Source organism: Pteropus vampyrus, unplaced genomic scaffold (assembly GCF_000151845.1).
Source record: "Pteropus vampyrus isolate Shadow unplaced genomic scaffold, Pvam_2.0 Scaffold541, whole genome shotgun sequence".
Classification (NCBI taxonomy): domain Eukaryota; kingdom Metazoa; phylum Chordata; class Mammalia; order Chiroptera; family Pteropodidae; genus Pteropus; species Pteropus vampyrus.
In genome coordinates this window covers 1,530,651-1,545,042 of record NW_011889322.1, presented here as the reverse complement: position 1 = coordinate 1,545,042, position 14,392 = coordinate 1,530,651, and the positions used below count along the sequence as shown (strand labels likewise).

The 14,392-nt window shown below is 42.3% G+C and overlaps 2 protein-coding genes across 17 annotated transcripts in view; one reads left to right on the top strand and one right to left on the bottom strand.

Annotated features, from left to right (window-relative positions):
* EIF5B (eukaryotic translation initiation factor 5B) overlaps positions 1-11,445 on the top strand; it is a 71,156-nt gene extending 59,711 nt beyond the window's left edge. Inside the window, exons 15-24 of the mRNA XM_011383757.2 lie at positions 2,116-2,247; positions 2,653-2,835; positions 2,970-3,131; positions 4,554-4,685; positions 6,016-6,147; positions 6,276-6,352; positions 6,470-6,634; positions 7,961-8,099; positions 9,618-9,779; positions 10,094-11,445. Of these exons, the coding sequence (XP_011382059.1) occupies positions 2,116-2,247; positions 2,653-2,835; positions 2,970-3,131; positions 4,554-4,685; positions 6,016-6,147; positions 6,276-6,352; positions 6,470-6,634; positions 7,961-8,099; positions 9,618-9,779; positions 10,094-10,201 (1,392 nt within the window). The 3' untranslated portion in view covers positions 10,202-11,445. The remainder of the gene's footprint in view (positions 1-2,115; positions 2,248-2,652; positions 2,836-2,969; positions 3,132-4,553; positions 4,686-6,015; positions 6,148-6,275; positions 6,353-6,469; positions 6,635-7,960; positions 8,100-9,617; positions 9,780-10,093) is intronic.
* Positions 11,446-11,650: 205 nt separating this feature from the next.
* Positions 11,651-14,392, bottom strand: part of REV1 (REV1, DNA directed polymerase) — a 73,150-nt gene continuing 70,408 nt past the window's right edge. For 12 of the 16 annotated variants that reach the window (XM_023525199.1, XM_023525200.1, XM_023525197.1 and 9 more), the window contains 5 exons: positions 13,770-13,887; positions 12,958-13,178; positions 12,715-12,871; positions 12,369-12,471; positions 11,655-12,060 (listed from right to left, as the gene is read on the bottom strand). In XM_023525199.1, the coding sequence (XP_023380967.1) occupies positions 11,949-12,060; positions 12,369-12,471; positions 12,715-12,871; positions 12,958-13,178; positions 13,770-13,887 (711 nt within the window). In that variant the 3' untranslated portion in view covers positions 11,655-11,948. Of the gene's footprint in view, positions 12,061-12,368; positions 12,472-12,714; positions 12,872-12,957; positions 13,179-13,769; positions 13,888-14,392 lie in introns of all 16 variants that reach the window. The other 4 variants (XM_011383755.2, XM_023525201.1, XM_023525202.1 and 1 more) reach the window with 2 other exon arrangements.

Genomic DNA, 14,392 nt, shown 5'->3' with positions numbered 1-14,392 from the left:
TCATATATTTTGAAGAATAGTTTTTTATTAGTTGTATCTTTTTCAAATATTTTCTTCCAGTCTGGCTTGTCATCTCACTCAGTTATTTCACGGAGCACTTTTTAATTTTAACAAAACTGGAGCTTATCAGTTCTTTGTTTTGTGGATTGTGCCTTTGGTGTTGTATCTAAACAGGTATCCATTCTAAGTTAATTTTTGTGAAGGATGTATGGTGTGTTTCTAGATTGTTTTTTGCATGCGAATGTCCATTTGTTCCAGTACCATTTATTGCTTACTATTGATTTTTTAGATATTAAACCAGCCTTGTATGACTGGAACAAACCTTGTCATGATTAGAGTACTTTGTCATGATATAGTTTTCAAATATTGCTGGATTTGATTTGGTAATTTTCTGTTGCTTTTTTGTATTCATGAGTGATTTTGGTATGTAGTTTTCTTGTAATGCTTTTTGACTGGTTTTGATAGTGTAATGATGGACTCTTAGATGAGTTGGGAAGTATTTCCTCCTCTATTTTCTGAGAGAATTATATAGAAATAGCATTTCTTCTTTAAGTGTTTAATAGAAGTCACCAGTAAAGTCACATCAGCTTGGAATTTCTTAATTAGATATAAGTTACCAAGGTTTTTTTATTTTTCTTTTATCAGTAGAAAAATTTGTGTCTTTCAAAGAACCAGCTTTTGGTTTTATCAATATTCTTTGTTGTTTGTCTATTATTGTTTGTCACGGTTTTTCAGTGTTGATTTTCTTTCTGCTTACTTTGTTTTCATATGCTCTTTTTCCAGTTTCTTAAGGCGGAAGCTTCGGATTTCAGATTTTTTTTTTTCTAACATAAGCATTTAAAGATATGCCTCTTACTGTTAAAAAAAGCACCACTTAGACATGTTGTTTTTATCATATTTAGATCAAAATATTTTCTGAATATTTTCAATTACAATAGAGTTCTAGGTTTAAAAATATTTTTTCCTTCATCATCATTGCTTACTGGCTTTTATCTCTAGTTGTTCTTTGTTCCCCTGTATGTAATGTATCTTTTCTTTGACTGCTTTTAAGACTATTTTGTCAATGAGATTATGTAATAGTCTTCTTAATGTTTATCCTACTTTGATTTACTTACATTTATAAATTTATGCTCAATTAAAAAAAATTCTTGGTTATTTGTTCAGATATTTTCTGCTCTCTCTTCTTTAACTATTGGATAGAATTCTAGGACCTTTCTAGAACTTGAGTTAACTTCTCTTAATATCATCCCATAAGTCACTGAAGGTTTTTCTGTTTTTTCCTTCATCTATTTTTCTTCATATGCTTCATTTGGGATCATTTTTATTGCTATATCTCTGTGGTCACTAATCTTTTCTTTTGCACTGTGTAATTTGCTATTAAGCTCATCAGTGAATTTTCCATTTCAGATTATATATATTTTTTAGCTCCACATGTTCATGTTTTCCCTTTAAAGTTGTTATTTATAAGTTCTGTAAAAACCTTGTATGCTAAATTATATCATCTTTGTCATTTCTGGGTCTGTTTCTACTCTCCAGTTTTTCTGGTTGGTCTGCTACTTTAAATTATCCCCTTAGACCAAGTCAACAGATTATGCTTTTTTGTTTTTTCAAGTTATTAAACAATTTTCTGTACCTATTTATCTTTTGAAAAGTGAAGGAAAATAATTATTCGATCAACTAAACAGAGTAAATCCTAATTTGAGCAATAAAACAAAATGGGCTATTTCCTGAGATAGGGAATAATTATTTTTAGTTTGTTTGGTATGTAAGTTTCCTGGTGATGGTACTTGCTGTAATAACCCTTGCTTCTGTCTACTAGTTTTCCAGAACCATTCTGGAATTCCAGAAGCATGATAATGGCCCCCCAGGACCATTCTAAGATCTCATCTTTTGCAGATGAATGGCAGATGGGCAGCTCAGACCTCAGCACTTTCTAATCGAATAGGGCATGCAGTTAGGCTCCCGGGGGCTTTTGGTACAATAAAACATCTGAGTAATTCACACTTCTGGACATAAATAATACACGTTAGGAGTTTTCTGGAGTTTTTAATGTTAATTAAATTCCCTAGTGTTCTGAATGTTTTAGAGATATTTCTTACGAAAAATCTTTTCCAGATTGATAGGTTGTATGATTGGAAAAAGAGCCCCGACTCTGATGTGGCTGCCACTTTAAAGAAGCAGAAAAAGAATACAAAGGATGAGTTTGAGGAGCGAGCAAAGGCTATCATAGTAGAATTTGCACAGCAGGTAAGAAAGCTTTCTCTGCTTCAGGAAGAGCCTGTAGCGTAGAGAATTTTCTTCTTTCATTTGCATGGTCTTTGCAATAAAGTAAGCGTTTTCACTAATACTGGTTCTCTGCCCCTATTAATGGTAATTAGTGTTTTTTATTTTTTTCCCTTATTTTTCTTTGTAAAATCAGAAATCTGATATTTCAGAGATCTTGTAGTTTAATTTTAAAATCCGAGTTAACTTGGAAAGAAACTATTTTTCTGTTACGTAATTAATGCCTCCAAGGTATGCGTGATCTTTTCTTGACGTTATAAGAGTTTCGGAATGATCAGCCTCTGCTGCGTGTCTCACCTCTAGTTAGTTGTACCAGTCCAGCGCTTCTTTGTGCAGCCTTGCGCAGTGACTTTACCTTTCATGTCTTAGGGTTTGAACGCGGCTTTGTGTTATGAGAACAAAGACCCCCGCACATTTGTGTCCTTGGTGCCCACCTCTGCACATACTGGCGATGGGATGGGGAGTCTCATCCACCTTCTGGTCGAGTTGACACAGACTATGTTGAGCAAGAGACTGGCACAGTGTGAGGAGCTGAGAGCGCAGGTGATGGAGGTAATGGCCAGCTTCTCAGCTTGTTGCTCATCGTTCTTTCACAGCTCCTAGGCGGGCATGGTCCCGCTTTTAGACCTGACTCGGCGGGGTGCTGCAGCCTGTGTCTCACTCCTTTGTGATGATGTCTCTCGTAGGTCAAGGCTCTCCCAGGGATGGGCACCACCATAGACGTGATACTGATCAATGGGCGTCTGAGGGAAGGGGACACGGTTATCGTTCCCGGAGTGGAGGGGCCCATTGTGACCCAGATCCGGGGCCTCCTGTTACCCCCGCCGATGAAGGAGCTGCGAGTGAAGGTGAGCCCGCTGGGGAGCTGCAACATGTGGGGAAGTTTTGTATTCAGAATTTCAGCTGGGGTTGTTTCCTCACTTTGGGAACTGCTTGGCTTACTACACACACGCACAAACACCCACACATGCACACGTGTACGCACACACACACACGTACGCACATACATCCAGATGCACCCATGCACACACACCTTCACATTTCAGGTGTCTCCATACAGGAAGGACTCTGAACGAGGCAATATGTGAATGTTCTCATTTGTCAACTAAGCTTTTCACAAAATTAAAGCATGTCATGGGTTTATACTGCTAGTTTTTCATTAACATTTTTTATTATGAAATAAAATATTCATACAGAAAAGTACACAAAACACAGAAGAAAAGTTTAACCAGTTTTTAGGAAGCAGACGACCAGATAAAGAATCAGAATGTTGCTGACACGCTGGAGGCCTTCCGTGCGCCTTTTCCTGATCTTACCCCCCCCCTTCCCCAGATTAACCTAACCATGCTTCCATTTTCATGATAGTAACTAATAACCTTGCTTTTTTTATTTATAGTTTTAATACCTGAGAAAATAAATACGTGTGGACTTTATGTGAATAGCATCATTCTCATTGTTCCTTTGTATCTGGCTTCTTTCAGCCAAAAAAATAATTTTAAGATTTGTCCGCATTGTTGTATGTAGCCGTAGTTCCTGTTGTCGTTGTGTCATGTTCCACTGCTTGAGTATATCATGGTTCTCCTGTTGATGGGAAGAGTAGGCCATCTTCGGCTTGATGTTTTTTTATGGATGCTGTTGCTCTGGCCATTCTTGTACTGTTTCCAGGTGCAGATGTACAAGCCTATCTAGGTGTATACTAGGTGTGAAAACTTGGGGTCATCACTGCCTCTCATCTCCAGCGGGCATCATCTGCTGCTCATCCAGCTGTGGTAGTTCAGTCTCCATTGCTTCACATCTTCATCAGTTCTGATTCTGTCATATTTTCCAGTTTTTCCCATTCTGGGGTGTGTGTAGCACATTGCTGTTTCCGTTTGCATTTCCCTGACTTTATTATGGTTGGTCATTACATTTTTATTAGCCACTTAAATTTCTTCCTTTATGAAATGCTCAATGTGCTCTGGCAGCATCCATCTATGGTACAGATTTTGCAAGTTATTTGTTTATGTAGTCGGAATATTAGCCTGTTATTGGTTGGTATATATTGTAGCATTTTCTTCTACTCTGTGACTTTTTTTACTTTTTCTATGGTATCTTGTGAAACAAATAATTTTAATATTGAATTACTCTTTTATTTTGTGTTTATTGCTTTTTGTGTTAGATTAAGAAATCTTTTTCTACCCCAAGGTTGTGAAACTATTGTCTCTTACATAATGTCCTACTGCTAACCACTGTTTAAATAGAAATGGTAACAAATATATTCATCTCCGTAGAGCCAGTATGAAAAACACAAAGAAGTAGAAGCAGCTCAAGGAGTAAAGATTCTTGGAAAAGATTTAGAGAAAACATTGGCTGGTTTACCCCTCCTGGTGGCTTATAAAGAAGATGAAATCCCGGTGCTTAAAGTAAGTTATTTAAATTTTTTTCCTCTAAAGCTGTCAACTCTGTCATGTGTCAGAAGAGCACATGCTATGAAGGGTGAGTAAAATGGGTACCTTTGTCTCATGAAGCCTTATCTGGTGGCCTCTTAGTAAACAGTTGATGCTTTTGAATTACTTCAGTTTGTATAGTCATATGAATTGGCTTAATTATTTATATAAATATTATAAATATTTATAATTATTTAGAATTCTAAAATATATATTTTATTTAAATTAAAAAGGAATCGAGAGCTGGAAGTAGTTTATCTACGTTTTATTTTAGGTACCTGAATATGCAGACAGAACTAAGGAAAACCTTACTAGGTACCCGAGTACCCTAAAGGCTATCTACCTATTCGTCTGATGCCCGCCCCCCACCCCTTCCCACCCCCGAGCCCAGCATAGTTTCACAAAAGCAAACTTTGTGCCACAGTTTATTTGCTTGCCCAGGAGTAGTTGCCACTGTTCCCAGCCCATGGCTCCTCTAGTGTCCTGACACCACCATTATTCTTCAGACAAAGTAAGGTCACAGCCATCAGGGAATTGGCTACCTTAGGGCCAATGAGAACAGGGCAGAGATATTTTCTTTCCTGATAAATACATTACATTTTAATAAGTATTTGATAGAAAGTGAAAACATGCATTAGACTAAAAATGCCACAGATTTGTTTTTATATCCATTAACTATAAAACTTTAAAAAAAAAATTTAAAGTCTTGGCTGCCATTTTAGAGCATAGTAATCAGGCGATAAAATGGGGGCTGGTTTTCAGTAAAACGTGTGCAGTGGGTCCATCCAAGTTACTTCATCGGTTGAATACAGTTTTTCCCCGTTTGGCCAATTTTCAAGTATGGCATGGGTTTCTGCATCTTACTGGCATTGGCATGGTGGTTTACTTGTTCACACTTTCTCCATCTCTGGAGGAGTGGTGACAGAGGAAAGTGCCACTGAGATCAGGGTATTTCACAGTTCAGACAGTTGAGCAGAGCCATTGGGTACACACTACCTTCATGTTGTACTTTTAACTTAAAAAACTTATTTCATTTGCTTATGCATCTACCTTATTTGCCAAATGGAGCAGAGGTGACATATATGTCAGTGTCCATAAACCTCTCACAGGTAACATGGGACACAGTTCAGGCATGGCCCTCAAGGCCCATCCTCCACTCAGCACAGGCCCTGCTGTGTGCCTTGCTCTTTGTAAGCCTGGGTTCCATATTTTCAGATGAATATTAAAAAGAGAAACATGGTTTAATTCTAGGCTACTGCTGACAGAGTTGTATTTCCAACCTTGTCAAATCCAATTTCTTTTCAAGGATGAATTGATCCATGAGTTAAAGCAGACACTGAATGCTATCAGATTAGAAGAGAAAGGGGTCTATGTCCAAGCGTCTACACTGGGGTCTCTGGAAGCTCTGCTTGAATTTCTGAGAACATCAGAGGTGCCCGTAAGTAACGTGCCTCCAGTCAGTGGTCGTGGCTGTGGTGCTGCTGCTGTTACTGACACAGGCTGCTAACACCCCTCCCTCCTCCCCCCCCCCCCCCCCCATCCCATCCCATCCTATCCCATCCCCAGTATGCAGGCATTAACATCGGTCCGGTCCACAAGAAAGATGTTATGAAGGCTTCAGTGATGCTGGAACACGACCCGCAGTAAGTGGTTTCTCTTTTGCTACGCGGACTCTCGTGTAGCTGCCTGTTCTTTGAACTTCCCTGTGTGACATACTCCGCTTCTCACTGGCTGCTCTCTGATGTGCTCTGACCTTCCAGGTACGCAGTCATCTTGGCCTTTGATGTGAGAATTGAACGGGATGCACAAGAAATGGCTGATAGTTTAGGAGTTAGAATTTTTAGTGCAGAAATTATTTATCACTTATTTGATGCCTTTACAAAATATAGACAAGACTACAAAAAACAGAAACAAGAAGAATTTAAGTAAGTTGGTGATTTTACTTACTTTGGGTCTTTGGTGGCGAAGCCGATGATTGGAGACTTATCCAATACCAGAAAGGTATGCAGACAAGAGGCATGGATGGCATCTTCCAGAGGTTGTGTCCTAAAGTGGTGTGTTACACACCCCAAGTCCTGTCCACCCAAGACCAGCAGTCCGGGGACATATCCTTTCTGGTTTTTTTTTGTTTGTTTGTTTGTTTTTGCCATTTAAAATTTGGCAGACCTAGGTCTCATTCATAAGTGAGTGGCTACATTTGGGGCCGCCTTCTTGCTTTAGTTACTTATTTGACTGGCAAGGAATGGAAGTAAAATTAGAGTGGGGAAAAGTAGGAAGCGAGGTGAGGTGAGGCATTCTGTGGAGGAAAGCTCACTTCTCCAGCAGACTGCCAAGCGCCTGGTGGAAGTGGCATAGCACAGGCGCTGGAGGCGTCACTAGTGGCCCCAACCAGGTCCCCTCCTCTTGGAGCTCAGGGGACAGACAGGTAATGACCACATGAGAAGTGGGGTACATGCTTAAAAGCAAAATAAGGCAGGGAGGGGCCTCAAGAAAGAGGGAGCTGTGGGGAGGCAGCTCATTTGTGCGATCTGAAGGGATGAAGTGAGCTTGCTAGACATGGGAGTGCCTGGGCAGGAGGACAGCACCAGGAGACCATCCTCACATAGTGACCTTGGGGAGGGTGAGAGGAGGGAGCTGAATTGGCGGGCCCCAGATGGTGCAGGACCCGGTGGCTTGTTGGGGTTGAGACCCAGTAAGGAGGCTCCTGCAGCCCAGGCGTGGTGTGGCTTAGACCACAGTGGCCATAGGGTGTGATGGCTCAGTCTGGCCATGTTTGTAAAGTAGGACTGACTGGTCAGTATCAGGGATTAGACTGGGACGTGCTCACTTTCGGTCGTGAAACCAAAGGGAGAATTTGGTGAGGAAGACAGCTGCGAACTGGGGAAGCACTTTAAGCACGTGCTCAATACACAGGGGCACAGTGGACTTAGAGATCAACCAGGTTGAAACATGGTAGAACAAAGGGGGACATGGTGCTGCGTGGTCCCCAGAACAGACTACACCTATGCCACACCCGGCAGTAGGTGCCACCGAAGCTCTGGTTTCTATACCTATGGACAGGGCTCAGCCCATTAGTCTGGGCACCAAGTGCTCCTTTGATACAGCTTCTTTAAGACTTGGGATATGCCCGGATGGACAGATGGAGGGGCGAGGAAGGTCTTTATCCAATGGGAGAAGCAGCCTCATATTCACTTGCATTTGTTTTATACTTTTAAGTGATTTTGTAAGCTTAAAAATTCTCTCCCTTTTAGGCATATAGCGGTATTTCCCTGCAAGATCAAAATTCTCCCGCAATATATTTTCAATTCCCGAGACCCCATAGTGATGGGCGTGACTGTGGAAGCAGGCCAGGTGAAACAGGGGACCCCCATGTGTGTCCCTAGCAAAAACGTAAGTGTGAGTGGTGCTTCAATGAAAAGTACTCTTTTAGAATGGTGACAAAAACTTAAACCAAACAGTGTTTGTCACAAATTTATACCTCAGTCTTGGTAAACATCAGCATTCCTTAATCACTGTTGAGTCTTAACACGTGGTACCAGTGCCTCAGTTAATGAAAATCGTAATTTACAGTGGTCGTTCGCATTTCACCAACTGTCCCCAAAATGGCTTTCATAATTGCACTTGCTAACCTGGTCTAGCACCCCTTCCAGGTGCAGTGTCTTTGGCTGTTGCATGTGTCAGTCTCAATCAGGCACAAGCTCCCATCCTTTTTGAAGGGTACAGACCATTGTTTCACAGATTATTTCACAGCTTGGATTTGTTTGATTGTTTCCCCATGACTAAATACAAGTTTAAGTTATTGGAAATGGTCCTACACTCTGTTGTCCCCTGTGCCTCATGCATGTCACACAGGCCATGTGTTGGGATGCCAGGAGCTCAGCACCTGCATCAGGTACACACACCTTCCCTTTGTAATTACTAAGTAGTCTCCTGGGTACTTTGAGTCGCTGTGTGAATCTTATGTTTCTCAGCTTTATTCCAGAATCTTTATTAACCATTAAAATCTTTGCATAAATCAGTTACTACGTAAGTGGTTGCACAATTGAGATCACTTCGCACTTCTGCAAAGAACCTTCGTCTCCTGAACTTTTTCACTAAGTAGCTATACATTCAGTTCCGATGTTAAAAATGTGCTGTTATAATCCAGTACCAGTATTTCTGATAGCCAAACCAACTAGTTTGGTCCATGGGAGCCCATTCAAGCTGGCTACTATGTCCTCGCCCCATGCACTTTGAGCGTTTTCTTCCTTTCTGGTACAGCAAGATGCCCCGAGCTTGCCTCTTATGTTCCCTGCCCAGAAACTGATTCCTTTAGGGCTAAATGGCACTTGGAGTCACTGCTCCTTTGCCATCTTAGTGGACATTGCTGGGACACTTGTTTGTAATACTTATCTATGTTATGGCTTTAGCCAAACCAAACTCCAGGCAGGAAGCAGAGGGTTCCCCCCTACTCCAAGCTGTAACGAATAGGTGGTTCATAACTCATTTGGAATGAAAGGTGAGGTTCTTGCCACGGGCCCCACTGCTGCCCCCATTGCTGACCATACCAGCCTTCTACGCTCACTCCTTGTGGAGAACATTTGTGCCTGCCATTTCCTTTCATTGTGGCACCTGGCATATGAAAGGCTGGAGTGCAAACGACAGTGTTGGGCTGGCGGAGCACCTTCAGGTTTCCCAAAGCACTATACCCTCCTTCTGTCCGCACACCACCTTGTGAGGGGCAGAGGGGACACAGTGGAGTAATCCCTAGTTTGTCGATGGCAACACCCCCTGCAATCATGGAGGGTCACGAAGTCAAGGCTTAAAGACTGGCCCTTCTGCTAATTTTAGCTCAGCTGTCCAGCTGGGGCGCCTGTGATGGCCAGGCTTCCTGTGCTTTACATTGTAGTTTCTGTTCTTATCGTTTAGTTTGTCGACATTGGGATAGTAACAAGCATTGAAATAAACCATAAACAAGTGGATGTTGCAAAAAAAGGACAAGAAGTCTGTGTCAAAATAGAACCTATTCCTGGTGAATCTCCCAAAATGTACGGAAGACACTTCGAAGCTACAGACATTCTCGTCAGTAAGGTAAGTCTCCACCAGGGTGGCCTGTGAGAGGAGGGGAAGTCGGCTGTGCTCACCTGGACCCAGTGGCTCAAGTTTGAACTTTCAGCATCTGATGGGGCCAAATCCTTCCTCAGGGATTGGTCCGTAGTGTGGCCTCATCTCTGAGGCAAAGTGCCCTTCCAGGTTCCCTTCTGCTGGTTGCGCCCATAGCTGTGGAGGAAGGCTGGCAGCACCGCCGTGCTTTCCACCTGAGCTTTCTTTGCAGTAACATCTGGCCACCTGCTCTTCTTAGGCACTTGGTTACATTGTCTCATCTGCCCTGTTTGTGCTCACAGATCAGCCGGCAGTCCATCGATGCCCTCAAAGACTGGTTCCGAGACGAGATGCAGAAGAGTGACTGGCAGCTTATTGTGGAGCTGAAGAAAGTGTTCGAAATCATCTAATTTTTCCACGTGGGGCAGGAATTGGAATAAACGCAAGAAAAACGAGACAAAAATGGAATGGACGTATCTGGACACTAATGCACTTAAGTATGGAAGGAAAAAAATAGATGTATAAATGTTTTCCATGAGAAACCAAGAAACTTACACTGGTTTGACAGTGGTCGATTACATGTCCCCACGGTTCCAATGTGCCTGTTCACTCGCCCACTCCTTCCCCAATCCTGTACTGGCTGCTGTTTTAAAGTTTGCCCTTCCCCAAATTTGGATTTTTATTACAGACCTAAAGCTCTTTCAATTTTATACTGATTAAATCAGTACTGCAGTATTTGATTAACCAAGCTTCTGCAGATTTTGTGATTCTTGGGATTTTTTTGATGTAAGAAATACTTTGTGCATATCCTTCCCACGGTGATTTTTTTTCCTGCCATTCTTCTGCCAATAGGCCCTTAGGAATTTTTTTAAATAGAAAATTAGGCATTCTATTTATCTTTTGTGAAACTATGGTATAAAGCCGGGCTGGCTGCTGCTTTCTGCTTGTCTGAGTCCGTGGTAGTCAGTACCAGCTGCCTATGCGTCCTGCCAGGCTTCCAGCTCAGCGCAGCTTCTCCCCAGGTCATCAGCTCTTAAGGACAAGAATTATTTTATTAACTATTCCACCATGTGCAGCAGCACGTTAACATGAGGAATTTTTATATACCAATCTTAATCTAGAAAATCCTATCATGCATACATTTTTTGATGAGACACTCAACAGGGAATTGATTATTTGAGCATAGTGCTTCTGAATTGTTGCAGAGACGTCATAATGGCTTATCCACATTAGTAATCGGACTGTAGCTCATTTTATGGTTTCCCACATGAGGACAGTCCTCTCCCCAGTGTTACTTTAATTCCTATGCCAGATCTCTAGTATCTACCTATTTATAGCACAGTGTCAAATGAAGTAAAAATGTGGGGTGTTTGAAGAAAATGTTCCCAAGTATTCACTGGCATAGAATTATAAACTACTTTTAAAGTGTTATGGCATAACATATACAGCATAAAAATACTTTATATACATCTGAAAATCTGTGCCATTCATTACTGCAGTTTCTCAAGGGCCAACAGAGGCAAGGAAAACACCTCTACACCATCTGGGATGTAACTTTCCCAGGAAAAAAACGTAGTCTTCAATTGTGTGTTGTGTGTTCTAATTCAAAACATGTAAATTCCTCCACTTAGAAGTAAAGATTTTCTTAACATGCTCCAGTGTTCATGCTTGGGGACAGGAGTGACAATGTTGGTTAGAAGCTTTACCCGGGCTTGGAAGCAGCAGAGCTCCAGGCCGGGACCTCCAAGAACTGGAAAGCTTAGCACGAGGCCTACAATAGCCTGGCTTGATCTTTTAGCCTGCAAGTATAATAAACAGTTCAGGATTCATTTCCTAAAGGATTCACAAAAAGGAACCTGTACAAAATATACATACAGTTCTTTATTAAACAACTGTAAACACTTCACTGTAAAAATCCATAAAACTTTATAAACAAACATTTTGTAAATAGAATCTATACTACAGTAAAAGAATTAACACAATTATTTACATGCAATACTGACAAATTTGGCACTTATTGAAAAAAAATATACAAAACACTTGCTCAAAAAGAAATTTAAAATTATAAAACCTCGGAGCATCACTACCATGCACATTGCAAATACCTCACAAGCACTTGTGGCACAGTGAGCAGGGAGTGCCGAGCTCCCAGGGTATTTATGTGACTTTTAAGGTGCTCCCATAAGTCTGCTGTAGAACCACCTGAACGTTGTCAAGAATAAAGTCAAATGCCATGTTCCAGACTGACTCCACCGACTGCTGCATCAACCTGCAGGTGTGAGAGAGGTCAGGCGGCTGACGATTCCTTCAAGAACCAGTTTAACAGCTTTAGGGTTTTAACATTTTTATGTAAGAATCAAAAATCGATTCTGACAACCCGTACTCTAGAACACCTGAAAGCACTTCCTGTGGTTCTAAACTACACCACTGAGGGAGCACCACCCAGTCAGTGTCATGGCATTTCTCTCTCTGGGGTCAAAGTGAAGGGCGCCCTTTTCATGAGCCCGGAGAAACACAGTTCACGGAACACTCAGCGCCTCGCCCCCCTTGATTAGCTGTGTGACAGGCCACAGATACCTTTTCATGTACTTTATAACCAGGTCCAGTTTTTCCAAATCCTTCTCCTCTATCAGGTCGGTACAGTATTTCACGACTTGTAGAATGTCTTCTTCCATTGGATCTAGAAAGGAAAATGCAAATGAGAACCAGCCAATGATGTAGGAGAAAGCTACAGTGTTAAAGGAAAGTGCATTTCTGCAACCACACACATGACTAGGCTGTGCAAGGGACTTTTCACGGCCAGCCTGAGTATAAAAGGTTAGGGAATGGCTGGTTTAAGCCTATTAGGTTGAGAAAAATGAGATCTATGCAGTCGAGTCCATTCATGCTGTGTTTGTGCCTAGCTACCGCTGTGCCAGCCCACCTGAGATGGTGGTTATCCACTCTCTGAGCAAGGCCTTCACATCACTGAACTCAACAGCACCAGCCAGGCTGGGTGCTGGGGGTCTGGTACAGGAAGACGGCCCAGGCTGTGGCCCAGACAGGCCTGACACACCTGCGACGGAGGCCGAGTGTTCACCCTGATAAGAAAACATAAAGTGTCACATTTACATAACATCAAGATCTGATGAGAGATCAAAGTTTAAGAAGCATTAGAAAATATTACCAGAGGTTTCTCAGGAACAGGACCTTCGTGTTTCAGAAACCCATCCATCAGCTTCTGGGGATTCCCGTAGGCCCCTGGCACGGTTTTTATAGGACTACTGAGCAGCTTGTTTTTCAGAGGACTCTGAATCTTCTTGGGGGAACTGATGGGGTTTTTTTTCCTGTTTCGTTTTGTTTCTTTTACTGCTGCTGGTTTTAGCTGAAGTAAGGGATTCTTTGGCACTAAAAGATGAACGTAAGACACTCAACCAATGTGTCTGCCTAGTAGGACGGTTCTCTTTCCCCTAACACACGCAGACCCTAACAAGGCCTCTTGCTAAGACTGGCGGCAGCTCATGAATGCAGGCCCTCCATCACCTAGTCTATATTCTGCCACTCACTGATCTGACCTCACAGGGGCTGCACAGAAGGGTTACATGAACCGCAGCAGGTGAAGCGTAAGCACTCGACTCAGCAGGCCGTGCCCTGTTTTCATAATAGATGTGTTTGTGACCCACGGTCAGAAACCTTCAGGTAGTTTTAAATGTATGTCCTTTGATGTATCGGTCTCAAAGGACAATGGCCTTGACAAGTATTTAAAAAGAAAGATTTCTGGTAATAAAGTAAAAAAAAAAAAAATGGTGTTCTTAAGTAGTTACAGATACAACCTGCACTAGGCCTGTAACGGACCCACACTGTACACCTGTTCTGTCCCCCGATCCGAAGGGCTCTTCACATGACAGCTCAGACTTGGCTATTACCTACGACAGTAATCACGCACAACTACAATGCCATTTCTTTTATTACTGGCTACATGTCACCTCCAGGGCTTACCGGCTGCGCTGGCTGGCTGCTGGGGCGCAGCCTCTCCTTGCCGCTGTCTTTGCTCGTACGCTGCATTCAGCTCCATCTGAAGCTCAGGAGGAAGGGCCGCGAACACCTCAGGGTCCACCTGGTGGGAAAGAGAAAGTTCAAGTCACACCCAAGTAGATTCTCATGGCAGCTGGATTATATTCACAAAACAGATTTTGTTTTCAAATCAAACTTCTCTGATATGTATGAAATCCTATTAGGTCCTCAATATCAGGGCTCACTCATTAAATCCTCACGAGGTTTTAGAATGAGAATAAGGAATAAAATTTTGAGTATGAACTAAAAAAAAAAACAAAACCAAACCCAAGGTAAGAAGCACCCAAGAAAGTCAGGCTCATGTATAATGTTTTTTAAAATGCCACACTAAGACGAGAGTCCCCAGTGTATGATCAGGTTTCCCCCACCGTCACTCAAATATTGCCCATTGGTCTCTGGCCAGTGATACACAAGCCAGGTGTGTATATCTGCTTGTCTGCTAGGTGGAAGCGCCCACACACCACAGCCTCAGGAGACACTGCTGCCAGTCTCTGTCCTCGAGGTGCCAAGCCAGCACCCCCTGTCCCCCAATGCATAGGGTGTGGACT